General features: G+C 37.4%; 1 protein-coding gene across 17 annotated transcripts in view; it reads right to left on the bottom strand.

Moving 5' to 3' along the window:
- The window catches only part of AGFG1 (ArfGAP with FG repeats 1), a 35,836-nt gene that overhangs the window by 2,225 nt on the left and 9,285 nt on the right, over positions 1–24,326 (bottom strand). For 2 of the 17 annotated variants that reach the window (XM_015276977.4, XM_025153686.3), the window contains exons 3-13: positions 14,282–14,397; positions 13,574–13,736; positions 12,417–12,573; positions 8,448–8,567; positions 7,761–7,832; positions 6,602–6,811; positions 4,264–4,447; positions 3,501–3,580; positions 3,151–3,243; positions 1,994–2,041; positions 440–598 (exon numbers count right to left, since the gene is read on the bottom strand). In XM_015276977.4, the coding sequence (XP_015132463.1) occupies positions 440–598; positions 1,994–2,041; positions 3,151–3,243; positions 3,501–3,580; positions 4,264–4,447; positions 6,602–6,811; positions 7,761–7,832; positions 8,448–8,567; positions 12,417–12,573; positions 13,574–13,736; positions 14,282–14,397 (1,402 nt within the window). The remainder of the gene's footprint in view (positions 1–439; positions 599–1,993; positions 2,042–3,150; positions 3,244–3,500; positions 3,581–4,263; positions 4,448–6,601; positions 6,812–7,760; positions 7,833–8,447; positions 8,568–12,416; positions 12,574–13,573; positions 13,737–14,281; positions 14,398–24,326) is intronic. The other 15 variants (XM_015276979.4, XM_046898627.1, XM_015276982.4 and 12 more) reach the window with 10 other exon arrangements.

Raw genomic sequence — 24,326 nt, 5'->3', positions numbered from 1 at the left:
TTTTTATTCAGTTTCAACTGTTCAGAACTAACGAATTCCTGATTTTTACATACAAGCTCTTTTCAACATTATTTTATCATTTAGATTTTGGGAAAAAGTACTTCCTGATTTTCTCTTGCCTATGCTCTTCAAGTTCGAGAAAATATTATAGCCTGTTGCAGGCACACTCTACATAAAGATCACACAATCCTTGCATTTAGATCTGTTACATCTCTGAACATTTTAACTTTATATCAATTATGGTGAAGTTTCAGTTACGTCACTGCACACAGTCACACCTGAATGCTAACTACAGAGCCAATGGAGTGCTGTGTGAGGGGAACCGCTCGCTAATTTAACTGCGACGTTCATATAGAAATAAAATATGCACTCATTATTGCTGACTTATCTTCTTTAAAACAGAAACATGGAGAAAGTGATCCAAAGCGTATAGACCTACCATTTGGCTGCTGAGCAAAAGCAGTCTGTTGTGGGAAAGCTGCTTGGGTTGGGAATGTAGGCTGCTGGAAGTTGCCACTAAAACTAGTAGGAAGACTGTAGGAGGCAGGAGTTCCAAATCCTGCAGGCATGCTCATGGATGCAGTACCAAATGTTGCTGCTGGCAGGCAAAAAATAACATTCAGTTATTTAAAAGAAATCACTTTTCCCATAAGATGTTACTGTAATGCCATGTTAAGAGTCTCCAAATGACTCAGTGATTATAAAAAAAGTTCTGTTTAAACCCTGCATCCACTGATTCGTTACTTTAGGTCACCACAAATTAAGTACATCATTTACTTTTGCACTTCAAAATTAAATGAAATCATTTAACATTTGCTAGATCCAGTACAGAGAGGCTTTCTGAAAAATATATTGTTTTCCATACTTTCTACACTAAATACTTAGCCCTAAGTTTGCTAGAAAAAAAGTCAGCACGCATTCGAAGCAAGCACTTCCAGGCAGCACAAGCCCTTCTTTTTCTCTACCAAAAAAAGCACAGCAATATCTTCCTACTTCAAGCTGCATTACAGTAAGTAAAAAAAAAAAAACAAAAAAAAAACTTAAGGGATACATGCATCCCATATGTCCATCCCATCTTTAGTGTCACTTTAAAGGAAATTCTCACCATGCACATTACTTTGCACACAAAGTTCCTAGTGCAAACACTCTCACTGTTGAAGTAAGACTTGAAACAAACAAAACAGAAATCTTTTCATCTGATTCTCTGCTGAAACATTTCAAGTAAAGAACGTAACAGCACATATACAATTCGACGTGCCTTCAACAAAAACAGGAGCACATCAAGTGCAAAAATAGAGTAACAAAACCATTATTCAGTCTTTTGGGAGTTATTATTGTAGGGAAAAGCATATAGAAGACCTTTTGGTACAAATGGAGACATCAGATATTTTCTTTTAATTCAACAATAGACAAGACTGCTCTTTCAAACTGATAAATGTTAAATTTGGGGCTCGTATAAGATCTATGTAAAATAAAAAAAAATAAAAAATAAAAATCAGTGCATTTGATGAATACAGCTTAATTACCAGTTCAAAATTTCACCCCAAAAGTATTAAAGGGCAAGACATTACATACACAAACTACAGCACACAGAACTAATGTACTGACATTGTTATAAAGTCAAAATTAGAGAAACTATTCATCAGGAAAAGTTGATAGAACAGTAAACAAATCACAACAAATTGAGCAGCAACTTGGGATATCACAAAAGGTATCAAACTACTGTTAACACAAGCTACAATAGTCACTCAACTTATACAGTCATTCTAGTGTGACTGTGGAGGATATCAATAATGGTTTTGTTTTAGTTGCTTTATAGATTTCTGTGCTCTTCTCTCCTTTTGTTGAGTTGCCAGACACCCACACCCAGTCCATTATAAAACATGTAAGGCTTCTGAAACTCTATGTGCAGAGAACCAGATAGCTACCAGTAAGGTTTTACAAGCAAGAACAACTAGCCACAATAAACTTCATACCGAATGTGGCCACCTACCAAAATGAGCGTGAGGAAATATGTGAGAGTGCATTGCTCCCGAGAGGCCTTATGGAAGCCACAAAGAGACCAGACAATGTCAAATCATTTATACGCTATTGAACAGCAATTTCTTAGATGACTACTAATATATATACGTACATATATACACGTAGCAAACAATTCAACCATAGCATTACCAGTGTTAGATTAAGTCATTACAAATAAATGCTACAGACCAGATGGTCCGTGTAATAAATAGTTCATGCAGAAAACATTCAACTTAAAAGGACAAGCCACAGGTTTACATCTTATATTGAAAGGGGTACAACATTATCATTACTTATAGTCTCCATCACTTATTTAGTACATTCTACATCACTACTGCTGAAAGTGCGTTAGAACCTCTGCAAGTCAAGGAAGGCTGTTTAGAAGGCAGAATGACAGAGTTGCCATATTTGAAAAATGATGTAAAGCAGATTAATTTAGTTATCTTTTTAAGTCAGCCTGAGCTGACCAGGTTGCTCAAAGCCCCATCCAACCTGGCATTGAATGCCCCCAGGGAGGGGACATCCACAACCTCACCAGGCAACCCTCATCAGTGTCTCTCACCACCCTCACATTAAAGAATTTCTTCCTAATTTCTTCCTTCATCTGGTTCTAACTCTGGTGACCTTGGATTTAAGGCCTTCTGGGGCTTGGATATAAAGAAAAGCGGAGAGTGTGTAGAAAAAATCAACTATACCAGCTTGGCAGCAGAGTTTTCAAGATCCTGGATTTTAGCACAATCTGTTGCAAAGCACACTTCAAAGCTAAGGTAGTAGTCATGGATAGTACTCAACTGGTAATACACAGACTACAATATAGTACAGGTAGTATTAAATATCTTATGCAGATCACTTTGACACTTCATGGCCAGAGTCTGAAGTTGCAGAACCGGGCCAGAAACTGGAAGCTAATGTCCTCAACTCTTCCTTCCCCGCCCCACCCCCCCAAAAAAACCTATCAAACAAAAAAGCATAACGAAAGAAAGCAACTCTACATTAAACAAACACATTAGACCTGAAGACAAGTAATATAGAAAATCTTTAAGAAAAATACACAATCACATAAAAAAAAGAAAACAAGTAGTGCAAAAAATACTGTATGTAAAAATGTTCTGTGACTTTTTTCCTAACCTGTTGCTCCTCGGCTATTGGTCTGGAATGGATTTGTTGAGGGTGCCACTGGGGCAACAGGGGCAGCTACGAATGGATTTGTGGAAGGTGTTGCTGAAAGATTAAAAAACACTATTTAATCAAGTCTTTTAAAAAAAATAGTCTGTCTCACATTAGGTTTATAATATTTTATCTATAAAATTCCATGAAATCAGTAACTGGTAATAGAACATTTAATTTGAAATGCATTACATGCATAGATCACAGTATTTCTTTGGTGTTCGTTGATAGCTTCAATATTAAAAGTGCCATAGTATTGAATTAATAACTAAAAGTAAGGTGCTAGTCTACCGTGCAAAGTTGTTATATACCTCCAAATGAAGCAGGCACACTCGAAGATGCAGGCTGTGTCTGTGAAGTAGCAGCCACAGGTACTGTTCCAAAAGCATTGCTGAAAATAATTCATACATTCAGAAAAATCAGAACTGCTTGTTTAACCATTAAATGCAACTTTACATGCTGACAACGAATGTAAAAAAAAATAGAAAAGGAATGCTTACACAGAGTTTGCTAACTGCAGTACAAAATTGCAATACAAATGCCAGGAATTGAAGCCCTGAGTCAGAGATTATAACAAGCACTTGAGTCAGACTTTTTTTTATTGCTCAGCAGCAGTTACAGAGTCCTCTCCACCAACAGCAAGAGAATGAATATTGAATAGAGGCCATCAGGATAAGGTTACAAAACAAAAGCTTTAAGGGGCACTTCTAATATCAACAATAACTGTAAAAGGCATTTGGTATTTATTACTGTAGCGATGCAAAAATAAGTGATTAGTACTATTTATATCAAAAATAAGAGCAATTTTTGCCAGGGATGATGCTATGGTTTTTGGTATGCATACAAGTAATCTGTACGTAAATGTGTTACCACCTAAGAGGTGTAATACTCTATTGTACAGTACTGTTATTATTTAAAATAAAGGAAGTATTTTCAACATAGACTCTAAACACAGTGAATATCTCTCCATCTTCAATAAAACTAAAACCGTGTTTGTTTAAGAAACAACTCTGAGCTACTTTCCTGCATTTTGCTGAAGCCACTAAAAAGTCAGTTACAACTAATAAGAAGTACCTGCTGACGTTACTGGTGGAAGTATATGCATTACTGGAGGTTGCGGTGGAGCTGAACACACTGTCTAACTCTGCTAAAGCTGCATACTTGTCTGAAGATGCACTTGACTGATTTGGGGCTGACAAAGCAGGACCTGCTGATGCAGACACTACTGTACTAAAGCCACTTCCTTGCTCACTACCACCTAGAAAGAGAAAAAACAGATTTAAAATGAAGACTATATCACTTTCTGCCCTGCAAATGTTAAGCACTAGTGTATCAATTTCAAACTTAACAATTTATACATGAACTACGGCATAGTGTTATGCTTCTACAAATATTCTGCAGCTCTGCATAGTCTTCAGTTTCCCTAGAAAATAAGGGCTCAATACTACTGTCGTCTTCAACTAGATAAACTCAGCCAAAAAAAAAAATACCCTTAGGTGAGATTTCAGAACAAAGCTCCACGTTATAGACCAAAAAACACTTTCACATACTATTTGCAAAATAGAATTACAGAATAACTACAAGGGCTGCTCCAAAACTAATGTCTCCTGCTTTATTAGGTTGCCCCACAACATCAGAGGCAGATGGTGGTGGTATGGCAGTAGAGGTTGAACCTTCCCACCAATACCCCATTACATTTTGTTGATGCGCATAGGATGGCAGCAGAGGGGCAGTCTAACAAAACGGCATCTGACATGGACATGCATATGAAGCAAAGGTGTGTCACTGAATTTCTCCATGAGGAAAAATGGCGCCCACTGACATTCATGGGCACTTACTGAACATTTATGGAGACCAAACAGTGGATGTGAACACAGTGACACAGTGGGTGGTGCACTTAATAGTGGGTCACCACTGCTGGTACAGATTTCACCCCCCTCTCCGCCTCCCCCGGCACAGCATACAGGCTCTTGTTCATCACTGACTAAAACACATAGTTAATAGTGGTGACTAAGTTGAAAAAATAGTGTTTCGTAGCTGAGAATTTCCTCTAATCAAAGTGTTATTGTGCTGCTTGTATCTGTTTTTGTTTCCACAGAAACAAATAGGAGGCATTACTTTAGGAGGGACCTAAAGTTTTTCTCCTTAAAATTAATTAAGCTTAAGCTTTCACTTCCTAAATACACATTTGCAAGCACTGATAAAGCTGGTTTCTAAGCTAATTCCTACAGAAACAATGGACTCAAATGACTATTCTATGGCATCACATAAGTATTCCACAAGATATCACTAGGCTTAAAGAACAATAAAGAAAAATAAATGGCACAAAACCAAAAATACTAAAGTATCATCTTCTGTAGATCAAGAGAAGTAATGAACTCTTAAGAGAAGATTTTAGAAGATAAGTAGGATAAATGTATGATATCTCAGCATCTCTTACTGAAGGGGTGAGCTTAAATTTACTTATCTTCATGTTCAATGGAGTTCTGCTATTAAAAGAGAACCTTTCTTTGCTATCTTTATACTTCTATTCCTTATCTGTAGTCATTCAAAAAGATCGCTAAGCCAAGGAGACAGGACAACTTGACTGAATGTAGTCTTACTGTAGGCTAGTACTGAATTGAGAGCAAAGCTGAATTTTGCATCCTTGCTTAAAGATGATTTAAATTCTAGCTTTGCCAGAACCGTGTTAACTGCCAATGAACTTTGATTAAAACCAAGCAGAAACTTTGATGTGCCTACACATTTATGGAAAAAAAATTAACAGAGCCACATATACTGGGGATGTGTGCAACTTCAGTTCTTCAGTAATATCATAATAAATCTGAGTTGGAATTTCACTAGCTTTTGGAAATCTGCTTTCAAGACAGCATTTTTTTAGTACAAGAAAACCCCACACGTTATTTTAAGAATAAGTTTATAAAAAACTAGAGCAAAATCTTTTGGAGTCAAAGAGATTAGAAAGCTACTCTGGCACTTCTGTGCAACAACTGCAGTTCTCCATTTGAGAGTCTTTACCACAGATTCTAGCACATAAGTATTTTCATAAGTTTATATGAAGGATTTTTTTTTAGTATAATGTGCCTTGAACAATGCATATATATATATTATATATATATATATACACACACAGACACATATGTGTGCGTGTATGTATCATTGCATGATCCATCATTTAAATATTTAAACCTAGAGTTATTCATCTTGATAACAAGTAGGCTCTCAAGCAGCAGTCATCCAGAAGACATCCTGGAGCGATGCCTTGAAGTCTTATTCTTATACTATAAACATTAAGGATGCACTGAAGTGAAAAAAAACTGATAGCTTACAGTTACTAATTTGACAGACACAACCATCCTTATGAGAAGTATACCAATGTAGTATAAGCATGTCAAAAAATAAGATTTATTACCTTGCCCTGCGCTGAAGATATTATCTAGATTAGCCAAAGCTGCATATTTGTCTGCTGACTGGAGACCTGGTTTATTCACTGCAGCTTTACTGGCTCCAGTTACTGTTGCATTGCTCTGAGAAGCATTGAAGGCTCCAAAATCAGCACTGGAGGATTTGGGGAAGTTATCAAAGTGAGCAAAGTTAGCATTCACTGATCCAGCACTTCCACCTGTAACAAAGTAAGTTAAACATGATCAATGTTTTCTCCAGCTTTGAAATGTTTCTAAATTCTCTGTGGTTATCTGATGTAACATGTTCCCACCATCCCATCCCACAAGTGAGACCCTTTACTCCTATCCTTCAAGTGTACATTAGGTAAAAACAAAAACAAAAAACAGAACAACAGAAAAACACCACCTTCTATGTTTTTTAGTCTGCAGCTCAGGGACAGAAAATTTTAACAGCTTAAATCAGACACAACTATGTGATGCCCATTAGCTGTTAAAGTAATTTCAGCAATAATATCTCACTAAAAAAAAATACATATTTGTATGAATCTTTAATATTCAAAATAGAGAAGCTTCATTTTCTGTCATGTGTGTCTAATGAATAACTACTACTGGAATTCACTTAATGGTATTACGCATTTGATCGTTTTAGATGTCAGTCACCATTCTAGGCAAAAACCCAGTAGCCTACAAGCCCAAGAGAAGAATGACTATGTCAATGTTTAAAGAGAACTGTGGTGGATTTTTTTTCCCCCCCCATATTTTCAGACTACATTCAATCAAGAAAGATTTCGGGGCAGATAGTATATAAACCAGTTCCTTTTATAACCTAGTTTCTGCTGATGTAAGAAATACAAAAATCAATTTGAAAAACATCTGGCTTAGGTCCACACAGTTGAATGTGTTTAAATATGAAACCATGAGCTTCCATCTCCTCACTGTCCAGACTATTTTATTAATATAGGCAGGTCATGTACTTAAATGAAATGTTTCCATTAAGCGTATCACATTTTTTAACAGTTGGTTGAGGATTCCACTCATACCACAAAAACAAAGCTTTCTAATAGTTTAATCAGTTAGGCTAAAACATACGCAACAGTAGAAACGATGATACTATACTACAATGGCATAAAATGAAGCAAGCTGAGTTCTCCACTGTGTGGAACTTACTGTGCACAGCCTGGAGAGGAAAAGCTGAAGTAAATTCACCAAAACTGCAGCTAGATGAAAGCGTTCTGAACGCTGGACAGCCAGAAATTGTGTGTGGGTTAAAGTTAACATAAGAAGGGAGAAAGAAAATTTGAAAAAAAGTTTAAAACGACACCACACTCAAAAGAAAAAAAAAGAAAAGAAAGTCAGTCAGCCAAAGATCTAGACAAACAGCAAGTGTAAGCTCAAGCAAAAGTTTTAAAGCATGATCAAACTAAAGAAAAGTAAAAAATAAATCTTAGCAACCGGCTCTACACATGAAGCCAAACACACTAAAATGTGTGCAAGGTACACATTTGCACAGACATACTTATTTTGGTACTGCGATATGCTTTTGGGTCTGAAGCTCTTCACTTACAAGATAAACAGTCAATTGATGATCAAAAATAGTACTCTTTACTCAGTTATTTCAGGTGTAGAGCAAACAACAAACATACAGTGCCATAAAGATCAGACTTCTTAGCAGTGTTGGAAAAAAAAGAAAATTAACAACAAACAAAGAATTAATTTTGAGTTTCCCCAGAGCTTCAGATAGCCTGACTGCATTCAAGGTGGCAGGTGCAAGAAAAACTCAGCGTAAGTATCTTCCAACAAAAAGGTAAGGGATTATTTCAATTAAGTATTGATCAAAAGTGCTAGGAGTTCTACCTGTATTTTGGGGCTGAAAAGAAGACTGACTTGCTGTGGGGAAACCTCCAAAATTACTCGAGCCACTAGACTGTCCAAATGCATCAAAGTTTGCAAAACCTGCATTTGCAGAGTTCTGCGCTGTAAATTGCAAAGGAACAAAACACGTTAATGGATATGGGAAACAAACACAAAAAAACAGATGTATTAACTGAATTTATGGTCATGATAGCCACCAAGAGTTGTGTCCCATCTCCTAATTGCTTTTCACACAAGAAAAGTTATACATTATAATCTACAAATAGAAGTTTTCAGAACAAGCTGTCATGAATTATTTTCATAGACCTATGCCTCCTCCTCACCCATGCTACTACTAGACTGCATGAGATGATCAACTCAGAGCATTTGCAATTTTGATTGATTGGGGAGAAACAACGGAAAGTAAAGATGTTTACCTGTCAAACCCAAACCAGGCATCATTCTAAATGTTAGTCCATGCATTCTGTTTTGAAAGCTAACTGAACATTTCTTTGGGAATAAAAACAAGGTATTCTTGAAACATACTGACAATTTGAATTCCCACAGTACAAAGTACTTCTTTCCTGAAACCCTATGTCCTGGCTTCAGCTGGGACAGAGTTGTTTGTCTTCATAGTGCTTGGTATGATGCACTGTTTTGGCTTTAGGAAAAAAACAACATTGATAACACACTGATGTTTTAGTTGTTACTGAGCAGTGCTGCACAGAACCAAGGACATTTCAGTTTTTCAGCTTCTTGTACTGCCCTGCCAGTGTGGGGCTGGGCAGAGCTGAGAGGAGATGGAACCAGGACATGGACACCTAAACTGACTAAAGGGATATTCCATATCATCTGGCATCACGTGAAAAACATACAGAACTGAGGGCAGTTGGCAGAGAGGCAGCCACTGCTAAGGGACTGGCTGGGCAACGGTTGGCAGGTAGTGAACAATGGTGTCTGTGCATCAAGAAGACAGCAATCATGGACTGTAACCACAAAATAACATCCAAGGAAATTTCAAACAGAATTTCAGTCTGTCCCTTCCTTTTTGCAGAATACTATAAAAGGAAATAAAAGGAAAAAAAAAACCTGTTTAATTTTAAATAGCTGGACATTCAATCATCAATATATTCAAGCAGAACTAGGAGCCTAATTCCTGAACTCCACATAAAGTCTTAAACATACAGAACAGAAATCTCCCAATTCTACTTCGTTTCTTCTTAAAACCAGCAGCTTTCAGAGGGATAAATTAAGAACTTTACTGCAACTCGCTCAAAAATGAAAGCGATGTTTTAGATATTGATACATCAATTGGATAATGATTACTCAGACAGACGTTTAATTGACCAAATAGGATTCAATATGTAAGTGTCACTCCTAGAATCGTGACTTTTCTCATTTTAACCTGTCACATGGATAAATATCTTAAATATCTTTTGGGTGTAGACTGCAGAACTACAACACATTGTATTACAGGCCACTGAATTTTACTGTATCAACTGACGCAGAGTACAACTTGCAAGCAGGTCCAGTAGAGTTCTAAAGACTCCTGCAGAACATTCCGATGTTAATCTTGCTCTGTTTCATGTGGTAACATTTAAATCTGTGCTGAAGTGGCACAAAGGTAAAGACTGGGTAAGACTTGTACTTTCCCGTACCAGAATAATTTGTAAATCATGTTTTTAAGTTTTCAAATTGACAGTCCATTCTCAGCTCTCCACCCAGAAGCTCCAGAACAACACTAAGTTCAGGAACCTGAGCAGACTGCACATCAGCACTGACTCAACCGCTACTGTGACTATAAATCAATAAAGCAGTACAAAAACCTGCTGGCTACACCTATCTCCAATTTGACATGGAAACACAAGCTACACCCACAGCTCGGTTTCTTCTGTGAGGTTTGCACTACCTGGTATGGAATAAAAGGTAGCAAATATTCAAAAAATCCTAAGGTAAAGGAAACAATTACAAAATTGAAAAACAATTCTCAAGAAGGCAGTAACTGTGTCATCCTTTTTTCTAAATAAAGTCTCTTCTGTTGTTATTGGCAGAGTTATCCCGTCTCAAACCTATTTAAAAATCACCTGTGCAGACAACACTCCAGTCTGTTAGTTTGTAGGCCAAAATGTTTAATCCTTTTTTGATACTCTTACCAGTATGGAAACTGCAAAGAACAGTTTTTATAAAGAGATGCTACCATCACCTTCAAAATCTCATCGTTGTGCAGAAACTATGTGACTTAAATACAGGAAATTCATGTAAAGTCAGCACGTTTCCCTCTCAGTGTGAAGCCATATCCTGAGTCACATACGTTAGAAAAATGTGGGGAAAAAAAAAGGACCATACCAGAAGCGACACTTCCTGTACCATCTTTAAGCTTCACATTAGGCTTCACAAATCACAGCACAGTTCTTTACCATTTTCCTGTCAGCTGCTACATTTACTTGTGATTTAATTGTAAAACCAGTAAATTACATTATTACTCAGATTTTGCATTCTAGAAATTAATTTACTTGAATCTGTTTGGGGTTCTAAAACTTTTCTATAGGAGTCAAAGGAACAATCACAATGTAACAATAAACAGAAAATCAGTCATGACACCTGGGCATTACTCAGAATTCTGATTTTTTCAGCACTTACTTTGACAAGAAATTAACATAATCTTAATATTATATTTATTCTAGAGCATTTATACCGCTCTTCTACCCATTTAAAAATGGACCAGAGGAGATACAGCAGAGTTTTACCTAGATTTGGAACACAGTACTGAAATATACCTTGAACAGGACTTCCACACCCTAGAAGCCACACGTGTTAGGTATATGTGAATACAGATTAATTCAGTACAAATTTGTAAAGTAGAAATGTACAATGTTGACCAGTCAGCACAAGCTTTCCCACTTAAATGCACCTTCAAAACAGTGATTAACATGAAAACTTATGTTAAGGACTTCACAAATCACACTACAACAGAATTTCCTATTCTTCATTACTGAATTCAACTAATTACGCATCATTTTTTGAAAGTTAAATTTAAGCAAGTCTTGGATACTTTGCTTAATTCTTCAGGTATATGACTGGAGTTCCATCAGTCACTCTTCCTCTCAGCTGTTAACAGCTTCAGGTTTCTGAGAAATACCTTTTTCTTGTTGGCTTAGCAGCATTAGATCCTCTCAGAAAAACTACATGAAAAGCTCATTCAGGCCAGGCAGGCAAAGGTACTTTCCCACAATTTTACTGCAAGTTCACAACAACATACTTCAGTGACAGCAGAATCAACTTTTCATTTAGGAAAGACTTCTATGACTCGAGATATTTGGCTGAAAAATACACCCCGAGGGCTCAATATATTTTACTGAAGACATTCTTTAGGAATAAGAGCCTACCCCTCCTACCCCGTGAAGACGTGCTCAAGGCTTGTTTACTCTCCCTGAAAGTTGAGAATACTACACATACAGGCTTTATTCAGTTTTCACATAGAAACATAAGGTGGGGGTGGTGGGGGGAAAATCATTCTTTAAACTGAGGGTGCCTTTGTTTTTCCTGTAACAAATTGACAGTTATTGTCAATGCATTTGATCTCCTTTAGTCTTTTTATTTGCTTTCTTTCCATGACTGCTCTAATACTTCTCAAAAAGAAAATTAAAGGTCTAATATCAGCTTCTTTCTACATTGTTACTCATCCTTTTAGTCTCTCCACCAAAGAGTTTAAAGTTCTGTCAGTAGGCAGAAAATGTTCCTATCATACATAACATAGAAAATAGCTATAGCAACTCCCACTCAAAAAAAAAAAAGATTACCAGTATTTGTGTCTTCTACTTCCATATAGAAAGATCTGAACGTAATCAATAAAACACTCTCAAAGCACATAAATTAGATATGCCTTGTGAGTAAGTGTAATCCAGAGCAATCAAAAATTAAAACTACATTTTATACATACAAAAAAAGGGATATGCTGCTCAGAATACTTACCTGTATGACTGTTAAAGTGTGCAAAATTAGCAAAATTTGCTGTTGCAGTTGACTGAGGAGCAGGAGCAGCAAAGATATCTGAGCCAAGGTCACTGAGAAGGTCAAATTGTTTCTTTTCTTGTTGCTGCTGTCCTTGAGATCGACCTACAACAGGAGACTACAAACAACAGCCAAATTAGCTAAAACAAAACTGATGTTTTACCAAATTGGCTTTTACAAAATGCTAAAGAATAAATAAAAAAAGGACAGACTAAGCTTGTTTCTTTAACAAGTCATTTATTCCTGAAGTTCAAGATGCTGTATACAGCACAAACCTTTCTCCTGCAGTAGGAGGAAGATGTTAATTTACAATACCGTGGCAGCTTTTAAGTGACTTTTGGATTAAAGGATCACACAAGAACAAGTTAGCAGCTTAAAAGCAAACTATGTCAAAATTATGCATTTCGAACTGTAAACATTGTTCAAATAAACTTTATTTTCCAACTTGGAAAATAGTTATTCACTGCATTCTGAACTAGTTTTCAGAATTCAGCATGAGGAAAATACCGAGGAACACCATAGGAAGGCTGCAAGCTCCCAGTTTCCACTGTGAGTCTGTAAGAGATCTGTTGAAGAGCTGCCTGCACCCTAAAGGTAAAAACAATTTTTCAAAAGCCATCTTTGCTTTAAAGTATGTACATAGTGTCGTTCGGCTTTATACAACAGCATACAGAGGCCTTCTAAACAACACTTGGTAAGACAGCCACAGAATACAGAGAAAGTAATAATGAACACGCATGCTTCTCACGTACATGCTCTTAACCATGAAATAAATAATGAATGTCAGCCATTTTATTGTTTCTTAAAGAAAAATGCTTGAAATATAATGCACTGGACTCAGCATATTGACATATTTAAGCAAAAAAACAACTGTAATTAGACTTGCCAGTCAAAAAAAAAATCTGTTTTGAAAATAATCATGAAAAATCCATTTTTATTTCAATAGGAACAACTTTAAATTTAGAACCTGATCCGTAAAAACTTTAAATTTACTTCAACAAAATACACAGAATAAGTTTAGATGGTTATAATATAAAAGCTACTACTGCAAAAATTCCTATGCCACTGAACAAGAAAAAGATGATACTACTGAACAGTTCTGTCCTTTTGTTACTCACCTGGCTAGGTGTGCCCTTGTTTAAGTGCAGTGCAGGTGCAGCTTCTCCCAAGAGAGACTTGAGGGGCTTCACCTCAGGTGTGCTGCTTGTACTACTAGCAGAAGACCCCGATATGGATGCATGGACTGATGCCACAACCTTTGCTTGCTCTGGAGGAACATACCTACATCCAAAGGAGCAATTGTTTTTATAAGTTTAACATGGAAAGTTCTGCCGAACATCCACAAGACTCAAGTGTGAAAACTGGTAGATCTCAGCTTTGCTGTTCTAACCACTGACGCAACAACAAACCATCAGTAGTAGTTTGCAAAATGCCTGTGTGTTAAATGTCAGCCTTTTTTTTTTTTTTGGTAATGGACTAGAATGCCAAATCATTCATTTTTAAACTTCTTTGGAATACAAACCACCCACACCTTCCACCTCCTAAGAAAAGCCTGCATGACTCCTACTTTGCATTACTGTTAAAATAGAAATGGCTTAAGATAATGTCATCAATGTGAACTACACACTGAGAAAGTTCTTTAAATAGTTCCCCCCCCCTTTCTGCTTTCCTATAGGATCTATGGTTAAAAGTTCAATAAAGCATTTTACCTTAGAGCTGTGCAATCTAGTCTAAAGAGCACACAAAAGGGAAAGCACACCCAAGAATAACAGTCAATATTTACTTCTTGTCAGAAGCAAACATTGTAAATTGCAAAGCTATCTTACCATCTTTTCTTCTCATATTTTTCCTGTAGGAACTCCTTTACTTTCTGTGGATCCCTGAAGTCTGGAATTGCTGATGATCTGTCATCAAATAGGCCTAGCCAAATCTGTTTGCACACCTTAGAAGATTAAAAAAGAAGACGACTGGTTAATAATAGAAAATACCTCAGTTCAAAACCTATTCAAGTCTACAATTGCTACTGCAGTCAAAGCATTAGAAAGTGTGTGGCTGCACAGTTTTTGTTCCAGATCAAGCTTCTGGTGCAGCACGTACTGGTCTAAATACTTGAAGTCGAAAGACCATCTGTCTCTGCAGGGCAAGTGAATCCTAACATCCAATTTCACTGGAAAACACTGCTTTTGCAGATTATTTGCAATATGTTTTCATATTGCCTTGCAGTATACAAGGGACAAAGCATCTGCATGCTACTTATGATTTTACACTTATTTCTATACACAGTGTTACTTGCACTTCACAGTTTAAACTGTTCCAACAGATTCCATGTTACATCATGAGGTCCCAGACAGAAACTTTAAAAAATTTCAATTTTACTATTTAAGAGACTGTTTGGGTATAAGATTTTTATTTCGTTTTATTTTTGAACAGCCTTTCTTACCTTTCTCTAAACTTTAGATATTTAGATTTAGATTTTAGATTTAGATTTTAGAACTTTAGATTTTGGTATCAAATATTTTTGTGACCATCTATGAGAAAAGAGGGAAAAAGAACTACTCTTCCTTTGATTTCACTTTTTTTAATTGCAGTTGTGAGTTAGAGTCAAAACAACTGCAAAATATGCTTCAGCTTGAATTCCTGATCAAAATGAGAGGAAAGATGACTGTTCTTGAAACCAAAAGACACAGAAGTTTTTGTACTGTAAAAACTCAGCACTTACAAATACTCCATAGGTAACCTGAACACGCACCTGAACAGCATACCAGACATTAGCTAACCTCTAGAAACAGACACTGCCATTTTAGATGAGATTTCTTCCAGAGAAGCAGAGACAAAAGATTTATGATGCACATCCTTTCTTCCCACATCGTTTCTGAAATCATTCTGGCCATCCCTCTTCTAAGCCTCCTACAATTGCTCCCTTCCATCCCTGCAATAGTATCAGGCCTTCAGCATCATCTCCAGTGACCTTCAGAGGAAGCACGTACTCTAACAAGTGTAGGAGCTGCACAGACTGACTGCCTTGAAAGCTGGCAAATTAAGGTAGCAGCTGTGCTACTTTCACTACATCACTTTCCCAATACAGGCACTAGCTCTGGTGGGGGGGTGGGTGAGAGGGTGTATCTTTTTGTAGCCACTTAACTTCACCCAATCTGGAGCAACTTATCTTTGGGAACACTGGCCATCAAATTTGATAGGTCATTACAAAGATTTCTCTGGACTAAACAGACAGCATAAGTACATACTTCACATCTGACATCTTGATTTCATTCAGCTTGATTAAATCTAATACTCCATTGTTTACTGATAGAGGCAAGCAATGGGAAACATTTAAGAATCAAAGAACAGCTAAATTAATGATTCCAATACTCACCTAAACATAATATTAGTAGCCTCTACTTCAAATAAGCTCATCAGTTATATAGCACTCAATTAGCAACTATACTCCACAAAAGAATCAAGTTTAACATACTGCTCAGTTTGCAAAGAAACAGTCATCATTTGCAGTCTGGTAATGGATGAAATGAAACCAAAGTTAACTGTAATACCTCTTCATATGAATAGGTTACAAACCACAGCCTTGGTTAAACTAAAAAGCCTGCCCTAAAGTAACGGCTAGGAGTATGAAGCACTATTTTACACAGTAACAATCTTTCAGTCCATCTAAGCATTACTTCTTCTGACAAAGAACACAAACAGAAAACATTTACAGGTCTAGCTTTAGAAATCTGTAGTGGGTGCTCTGATGGGGGCCAGCAGTAGCATTTTCACGTTTACATTTGTAATTACAACTGCACCAACTAGCAGCCAGCTGACTGCTAGGAGCAGACAAATCCTGTTTCTGGCTAGATACAGCAGGAATTGGTGTACTGGAACTCACACAGTTGCTGTCCCCTACTCCCCTCCCTTCCCCAGTCCCAGTTTTAACATTTCAAGGAACATCCAGAAGCACAGATGGAAAGAAAGAGCTGTACCTAATTTTGGACAAGCCCTTGTTTTATGGTGCAGCTCATAGAAAGGGCTGTACACTGACGATCAGTGTGCATCCAGCCTAAAATCAGAACTAAATGAATGAAAGAGGGGGTGCAGCTCCCTACTCATTTCAGACTGCTGAATTCTTCCCATTTCTTTTACTACACCTTAATCAGAACCAAGAAACTCATCACAATTACCATGCCACTAGCAGCATGGAAACTCACTGTGAGATCGATTCAAATTCAAACCACAGGGTTTTTTTGTTGTTGTTTTTTTAATTGTTAAACTCCTCCTTCAGTCTTGTGCTTCATCTTCACCCTGAAGTGCCTAAGCATTCAGAGGGTGGGAAGAATACACCAACAAAGATCAACTCTGCCTCAACTGCCCCCTGAGCACTCCTGGCTATTTCTAGGAGAAAGACTGATCCTTTACAACTTTAGGTCATTACCAGCTACACAGCTAGAGTAGGCAACAGTTGTGTGTACACAAATAGCTGTAGGACTAATACAAGGAGGACTGTACTGTCCAAATGCACTGCTGGTTTAAAATACTTGATATGGGCTTCTTGAAGGAGTTGGTTCTTGCACATCGAATCTTCAGGCTTCCAAAAACATTTCCTGGAGCAACTAATTTCTTCTAAACACTTTAACACAAAAGCAGTAACTGAATATGCCTTAAGTCACCATAACAACTTAATTAAACCTGCCAGGCACCCTTCATTGGTTCTCTGTCACTGGACGCAGGGAGAAGAATATTTCTAATACATGTGTAAGAGGGAAATACCACAACACAGCACCCCAGCAGAAAAACCTACATTTAGCCTCACATGCTTCAGCAAGCAGCGCTCATTTTCATCAACTTTTTTCACTAATATTTCTACTACAGTCAAACTTTCACACATCTACATTTCACTATAGTTTCTTTCCATAAAGAATATGTAGAGAGTAAATATAATGTTCTGGAAATCTTAAATACAAATGAGTCTTTTTAGAAAGCCACTTTTTTTTTTAATAAAGCTTTAGTATCACACAAGAAACTAATAAAAGACACAGCTATGTCTATTTCTGTATGATGTACCATCCGATGCTTTGAACATCAGCAGCCACTGGGAGCGAGCACTGAGAGCACAATAAAAGGCCTGTTGTCTCTGCTTGTTTGCTAGTGACCTGTATGCTCTTTCTAGCTATACTTCTGTTACTATCATCTGACTTGACAGGGATCCACAATAACGCATTGATTATGCTTCAAGCAAGCTGTAACAGACCATGGTCAGCTATCCACAAAAAAAAAGTAAGCGGCAGAAAGCTGCACAGTATTACAGGATGAAATCAAACTTGGAAATTAGAACAAGGAAATATTAATTGTAGCCAGAGACAGAACTTGTTAATGCTGTAATTAGAAATAGTCGCTTTTCTATCATATTAAACTAAGAAGAACTACAATCGCCAGTGCAAAACAAAGTGAGAAACATAAGCAGTTTTATTGACCACATTACATTACTTCAAAGCTATTTAAATGTTAGTCTTACAGGAAAGCTCAAGGAAGTGTTTTGGTTTTGGTTTTTTTTTAGATTCATGTCACATTATTTGAAGTTTAGTTATGGTGGTGTATTCAGCACTTACATCTAGGGTACCCTAGTCACTCCCCACTTATCACAGTTTTTTAAATCTACTATGTGAATTTGACAGCACTTGAGATACTACAACATTAATCATATTAAAAGAAAAAAGGCAGAAAATCAGACCGGCAACTTCACTTGAGAGCACTCCAGCGTGAGCTCCAGTTCTATGTTCTGTCTGGCCTGAGTTGCCTCAGGACACCTAGACAAATTAGCACACAGTCATTCCCAGCAGGTGCCAACTCATGCTCAGGCATTACCTCGAAAACATGGGAAGAAAAAAGAATAGGTGCAAAAAGATGGTAGAGGACATATAAGTCTTCTCAAAAACATGCTTTAAGAGTTCAGATGTTCTATTAAAGATTTTGAATATAAACTCACTATAAGAAAAAAAAATTAAAAAAACACAAATTATATATATGCTTTGGGATATATATATATACACATATACACACACACACGCTTGCAAGTTGTACAATTTCTCTATTAAGGTACCAGATCTGAAATGCTAAGGCTTTCTGAAATCCTCCCACTTCGCCTCATTTTCTTGAGCTAACCCTGGTTCAGCCATTTAATAGTAATAATGTTCTTTTCACAAGAGCAGCACAAATAAAGCTTCTGCTCAAAAGCTCTGTACATCCACCAAAGGCTGTGCTACACTTCTCCTTTTGATAACCAAAGCTCTATTAAACAAAATGCTCTTCTTAAACGAGAAGAGCCAGGCAAGTCAGAGCCAAGAGTAAACATTCAAGTTACATGGGAGCCCCTAGAAACAGTGGAACATATCCAACAATCCATAATCATTGTCTACTGTCCCTGAAAAGTATAATTAGTTCATGTCCCACTGGGTCACCAATGCAGCAAGAAAAAGAGACATGCTGAAGTCACAATGAGTAAGTGCATGCAGTATTTGAAAGTCCAGTTTGTTAAAAGGTTGACAGAAGGGAGACTTGGAAGTTTTGCTTGCCTCTACTACATCCCAGTGAATATCACAGGAGCTGCAAAATAACAAGATAAAGCAAAGTTGAGCAAACCTTGTTAAGTGACAATAATTAGAAGAAATCAAGACTCAGAATAGCTATCCTAGTGGAATTTTAAAGTTCATGAGGACGCTTTTACAAATGGTTTGGGAAGAACAGCATCTATTCTCTGTCAACAAGCTTCAGACCTGTACGGGATGTCATTAGACATTTGGCAACTAGATACTGGGAAGTGCAGAATTAGATCAGTAAGTACAGCATGCAGCAATAAGGAAAAGAGAATCAGAACCAGCTTCAACCTACTCACCCTGACCTAGATAAAAACCCTGGAGGTAGAAAGGCAGAAACTGCAAGTTGACATAACTTATCACAAAAAGAAAAAACTGGGCCAAGCGCATACAGTATGGTCCCTTCCAACTCCAAGGATTCCACAATTTGTTTTTATATCATTGGTTTCTCTGAGACTATACTCAATAACTGTTCTATTTGAGGGATAAACTCTTTCCTAGGAAAAAAAAAAGCATTTACCTACCTTCTTTTCTATACACTTTTCGTAGTCCTACAGGTTGGGAGATTGCCTTCGTTTTCAGCTTTGGCACAGGAGACTAAAGAACTGACACTACTCATTGTGCATCTGATACTCCACAAAACCAAGTTGACCAGGAAGGCTTCTGTTTTAAAACCCAGCCTCCTAGTTCATTTCTTACTTTCAGGAGTTGCAGACAAGGCTCAAAGGAGTACCAATTTATCTCTTTCTAGGATTGGATAGTTGCATTTGGTGGTGATGGGACGACAACTATAGATTTATGTGGTGGGGAGGGAAAGACACACTAAAAATTGGTCACAGAGGAAACAGCTGTATCCACTCGATTTTGCAGAAAGCCTGAGAATTTGAGAGTTCAGCTACTTCTGTTCTAGTGCTATGTATTTCAGCCACCAAACATTTCACCATGTCATAACTATTTCACTGATATAGATCTCCTGTGTGTGTGGGAAGGCAGATATGGGAGAAACAAAGGCCTTCTGCTTACACAACACATTAAGCCACCACACTTAAACTCCTGTTAGCCTAGCTATGCTAGTTAGGAATCATACAGATTCAGTCAGGCCCTGCTATGCAGTAAAAGGCAGGACGGCAAGGATAAATTATAGTAAGACATGTACTTCTGCTGGGAATAGCTATACTTTAAGTAGAAAATAAACACTATTAGACCTACAGCAACAGAGCACTTCTTGTTTAGATCCAGTCATCCCGCTGTATGGGAAGATTATCTGTGCCAGACTTGTTTAAAAAGCTCTAATGAGAAATTACCTTTCAGCAGCCTGGTAAATGCAAAGTTAGATTTCTCCCTCCCCCCAACAAAATATCCCATTGTGCACCAAATGTAATGCTGACAGTGCAAATAACTACAGATTACTATACACCAGAACTATGTTCCAAAACATAACATTCACCACAGGAAGAAAGATTTGGAAACAGTTCCCTTATGTAAGCAAGTTATAGCTTTGTTTAGTAGTTCAGCATTTCTAATGTCAATATTATTCATTAATCTCTGTAGGTTAAAGGAATTTTATACTGTCAGTATGCAGATTTCAAAGACAGTTTGGGTCCAAAAGCTACAGCTGCTTCCGTAAGCACAGTCCATGCTAGCAAATCCTGCTAACAAAGACATTGTTCCACATGCAATCAGCTCATCCATCTCTATATCGTATTAACAGAACCAGGGATATACCACAAGGACACCTGACTGCACAGCTCACGCTGTCAGGACTCAGCAGGGCCAGCTTATTACTATTCTTTCCACTCCTAGTTCCAAGGCTACTTTCCATAGTCAAGAAAATTCTAGGGCAGCATTTTGTTCAGCCCAAAGACTAGCTTTGAACCAGGCTCATACTGCTACCGGTTCTGGAGCTCCGGATTCTCCTGGAATCAAGAGAGCAGGAAACAGGTAACAAACACTTGTACCATATCAGCTACTATGAAGTAAATTAGCTCTATCCCAACCTAAACCAGGGCAACAAGTGCCATTAAGTATGGGTCACAGGAAAGCATACATAAGCACTGCTCAACTACTTTCAGGCAGCTGAGCACACCTGAACAGCATTCTGCTCACTAGCTCAGGTGAGCATCTATCCCAGAGCAAAACAGTTTTTCCAAATACAAGAACAAAGTCATTTGCCACCATTACACGCATTTTAGAATAACCTATTGAGAAAAATTATAAAGTACTTGTCAGATGTCAATAACATAGATAAATTAACTACCATGTAAGAGCTTTGCCTCATACTGCTATTTTTGGTATTTGGTAGGAAGCTGCTGTACAGATATTCACACCTGTAAAGGTAATGAGATGAGTACCACGTCTGCTTACTATAAGCGGCGAGTTCACTTTCCACTAATGTTGCATTACTGAATCAGATATAAACTCAGCTCTCTTTGAATGCTTGTAACTGAGTCTCCACACCATACACTCCTTAGCATACCCATCATGAGGTATTAAAATACCTCATACACTACTCTTCGTGAAAGGGGAAAAAAAAATACCCAGAAAAATAGAATTGCCTTCATCCTTCCAAAGGACTTCAAGCTGATATTCCTTAAGTGCCTTTTGAAGCCACCTCCATTCTCGACATACCAGTGAGCTAACTGCAACGTTAGTAAAACCCATCTGGATGTCCACCTGCAGATGAATAAGCAACACCTAAATATAGATCTCTCCAAGTGCAGTAAGAAGGTTTAGCTTTGAACCTGAAGTAGTAAAAACTCATCCAGAAGTTACTGCACTAGGAAGATTTCCAATGAATATACGGGGAAGGAAACAGTATCTCATGTTCTAAGAGAAGCTGCTCTGAATAGTCTCTTCCAAGTGCAGCCTCTTTGGGAAGCCTTCTAGTAAGCACAGGTTTAACCATGTGTGTCACAGCGACAGCAATCTGTGACAACTGAGAAGTTATTATTTCAGAAACTAACAAAACATTACCCCTTGTTTTTAAGGGATCTTCAACCTCACACAATACAGTGACTTTATAAACAGCTCCCTGAAGGACAGTGGAAAACTACTTCCTCCAACAACAACTCACCACCTTCATAATGACTTTATCTCAGTAAAGGTTTGTTTAATGTGATTTCTTTCTATTTGTCTTTCAACAGCAAAAAATTCCCTGTGCTACACCATGATCTATTAATCCAGAAACAGAAAAGTTTACTACAGAGGCCCTGGCTATATAGAAGTATTTTACACACTGTAGAAAAATAGACATTAAAAACTCTAACTTGGAATAAAAACTTATTTTTCTTCCAGTTGCAGAAATAAAAAGCTCAGTGCTACCAACATCCAAAACATTTAGTGACGGTACTGTGTTTCATACTGATCTCTAAAACTTTGGACAGTTCCATGTCTGACGAAGTTCAGATCAGAAAGTTTCACTTCTTAACATCAGCATACATGTCTATGTATATGAACAAACAAGACAAAAAAAAGGGTTTCTTGTCAAGTGAGATGAATTTCTTCTACCTAATACCTAAAGTCAATACTAACACAAGAGAGCCACTACTTAACTACCACAACATACAGCATGATGGAAGTGAAGGCACGCTCAAACAGGCTTCAAACTTCTAACGGTGTTTAAAACAGGCTTCAAACTTCTAACGGTGTTTAAAGCAGTAACACTTCAGCAAGCAATCTATTATCTACAACAATAGGGGCACATCTTATTTATGAGGTAGCTCATTTAAATCATTACAGTGTTTTTGTTAATGAGAGCAATAAATACTACAACAAAGACACGTGCTTTTTGAAATAGTATGTCACTGCAGATATCTCAAGTGCATTTATGTTGACAGTAAATTATGAATAAAATAAATCCTAATTGCAGGGTAGTCAGTTCTATAATGAGAAGGACAACTATGCCGATCAACTATGTAAGGTCCACTTCAGGTTTCAAATCAGTGAAAAAAGTAATCACATTCTCTAGCCATAACAGATTCAGAAAAAACTGAAATAAAAGCCAAATGCAGGTGTGTGTACATATATATAAACTGCTCTGAAAGTAATGCCTCCTATTTATTTCCATGGAACCTATAACAGATACAAACGGCACAGTATCTATTTGATAGAGCAAATTCTCAGCTACAAAACACTTTTTCAGCACAGTTGCCACCAGGAGCTATGCATTTTCACCAGTAAGGAACAAGAGACCGCACATCACACTCATAAAAGTCTGCACCAGCTGAGGGGCCCCACTCCTGCGGTCACCACTGCTGAAACACACCACCCCCTCACATCCACTGTTAGGTCTCATACACATTCAGAAAGTGTCAATGAATGCCAGTGGGTACCATTTCTTCCTCATGGAGCAGTCCAGTTCTGCACCTTTGCTTCATACACACTTCCATTGTCCAACACCATTCTGTCAGACATCCCTCTGCTGCCATCTGTCACATGGCAACAAAATGCAACTGAATAATGGCAGGAAGGATCAACCTCTACTGCCACACCACAAACATCTACCTCTGACATTTTGGGCCAACATAATAAGATACGCAGCATTACTTTTGGAGCAGCCCTCAAATATATACACACACAAATACATACATATATGCATACTTTAGACCTGTGCATACATACACATATATACTCACATGTTTTCCTTTATACTTGGGAAATGTACAGCACAGTTAGAGCTTACAATCTAATCTTATGGAAAGAGATTCCTACATACTTTACCTAAACCCACAAAAGATTCTTTATTACTCTCTTCATGCAAAAAGTCAACAATGTGCTATAATATTTACATTGTTAAACAGCTTTAACAAGCCAAAGCAATTTCAAAAAAGCTATTTAAAGATACTGAGAAAATGTTGTGCTGTCTGGTAGAGTTGAGACCCCATTCCAGCTTTGTCTAGAGCAATCACCCACCAAACGACCAAAGCCATTTCAACAAGTAACACTTACTTCTTAGGACAGGAAAAGAAATTGCTACTTGTATTTTCATTCTTAAAGCTGACAGTTATGAATGAGGCTAAGTTTATAAAAGTTAAGTGTCAGCATTTTAACTAATGATGAGTTTTACACACCCACAGAGCTTCACAAGAACATGTTAGTACAATAATCCACAGACTACAATCAATAACTCTTCTGAAACAGAACACAGATCCAATCAAAGTGAAACAGAATCTTTCCATATTTGGTTTAGAAGTTGCCTCCAACTTCTTAATGCTACAGCACAATATTGAAATGCAAATCTCATCCCCGAATTGAGGACAGCATCAATGGAATCCAGGGTTTACATTCTACA

Source organism: Gallus gallus, chromosome 9 (assembly GCF_016699485.2).
Source record: "Gallus gallus isolate bGalGal1 chromosome 9, bGalGal1.mat.broiler.GRCg7b, whole genome shotgun sequence".
Taxonomy (NCBI): Eukaryota; Metazoa; Chordata; class Aves; order Galliformes; family Phasianidae; genus Gallus; species Gallus gallus.
Note: the sequence above shows the minus strand (reverse complement) of the source record. Positions and strands in the feature narration are given on the sequence as shown.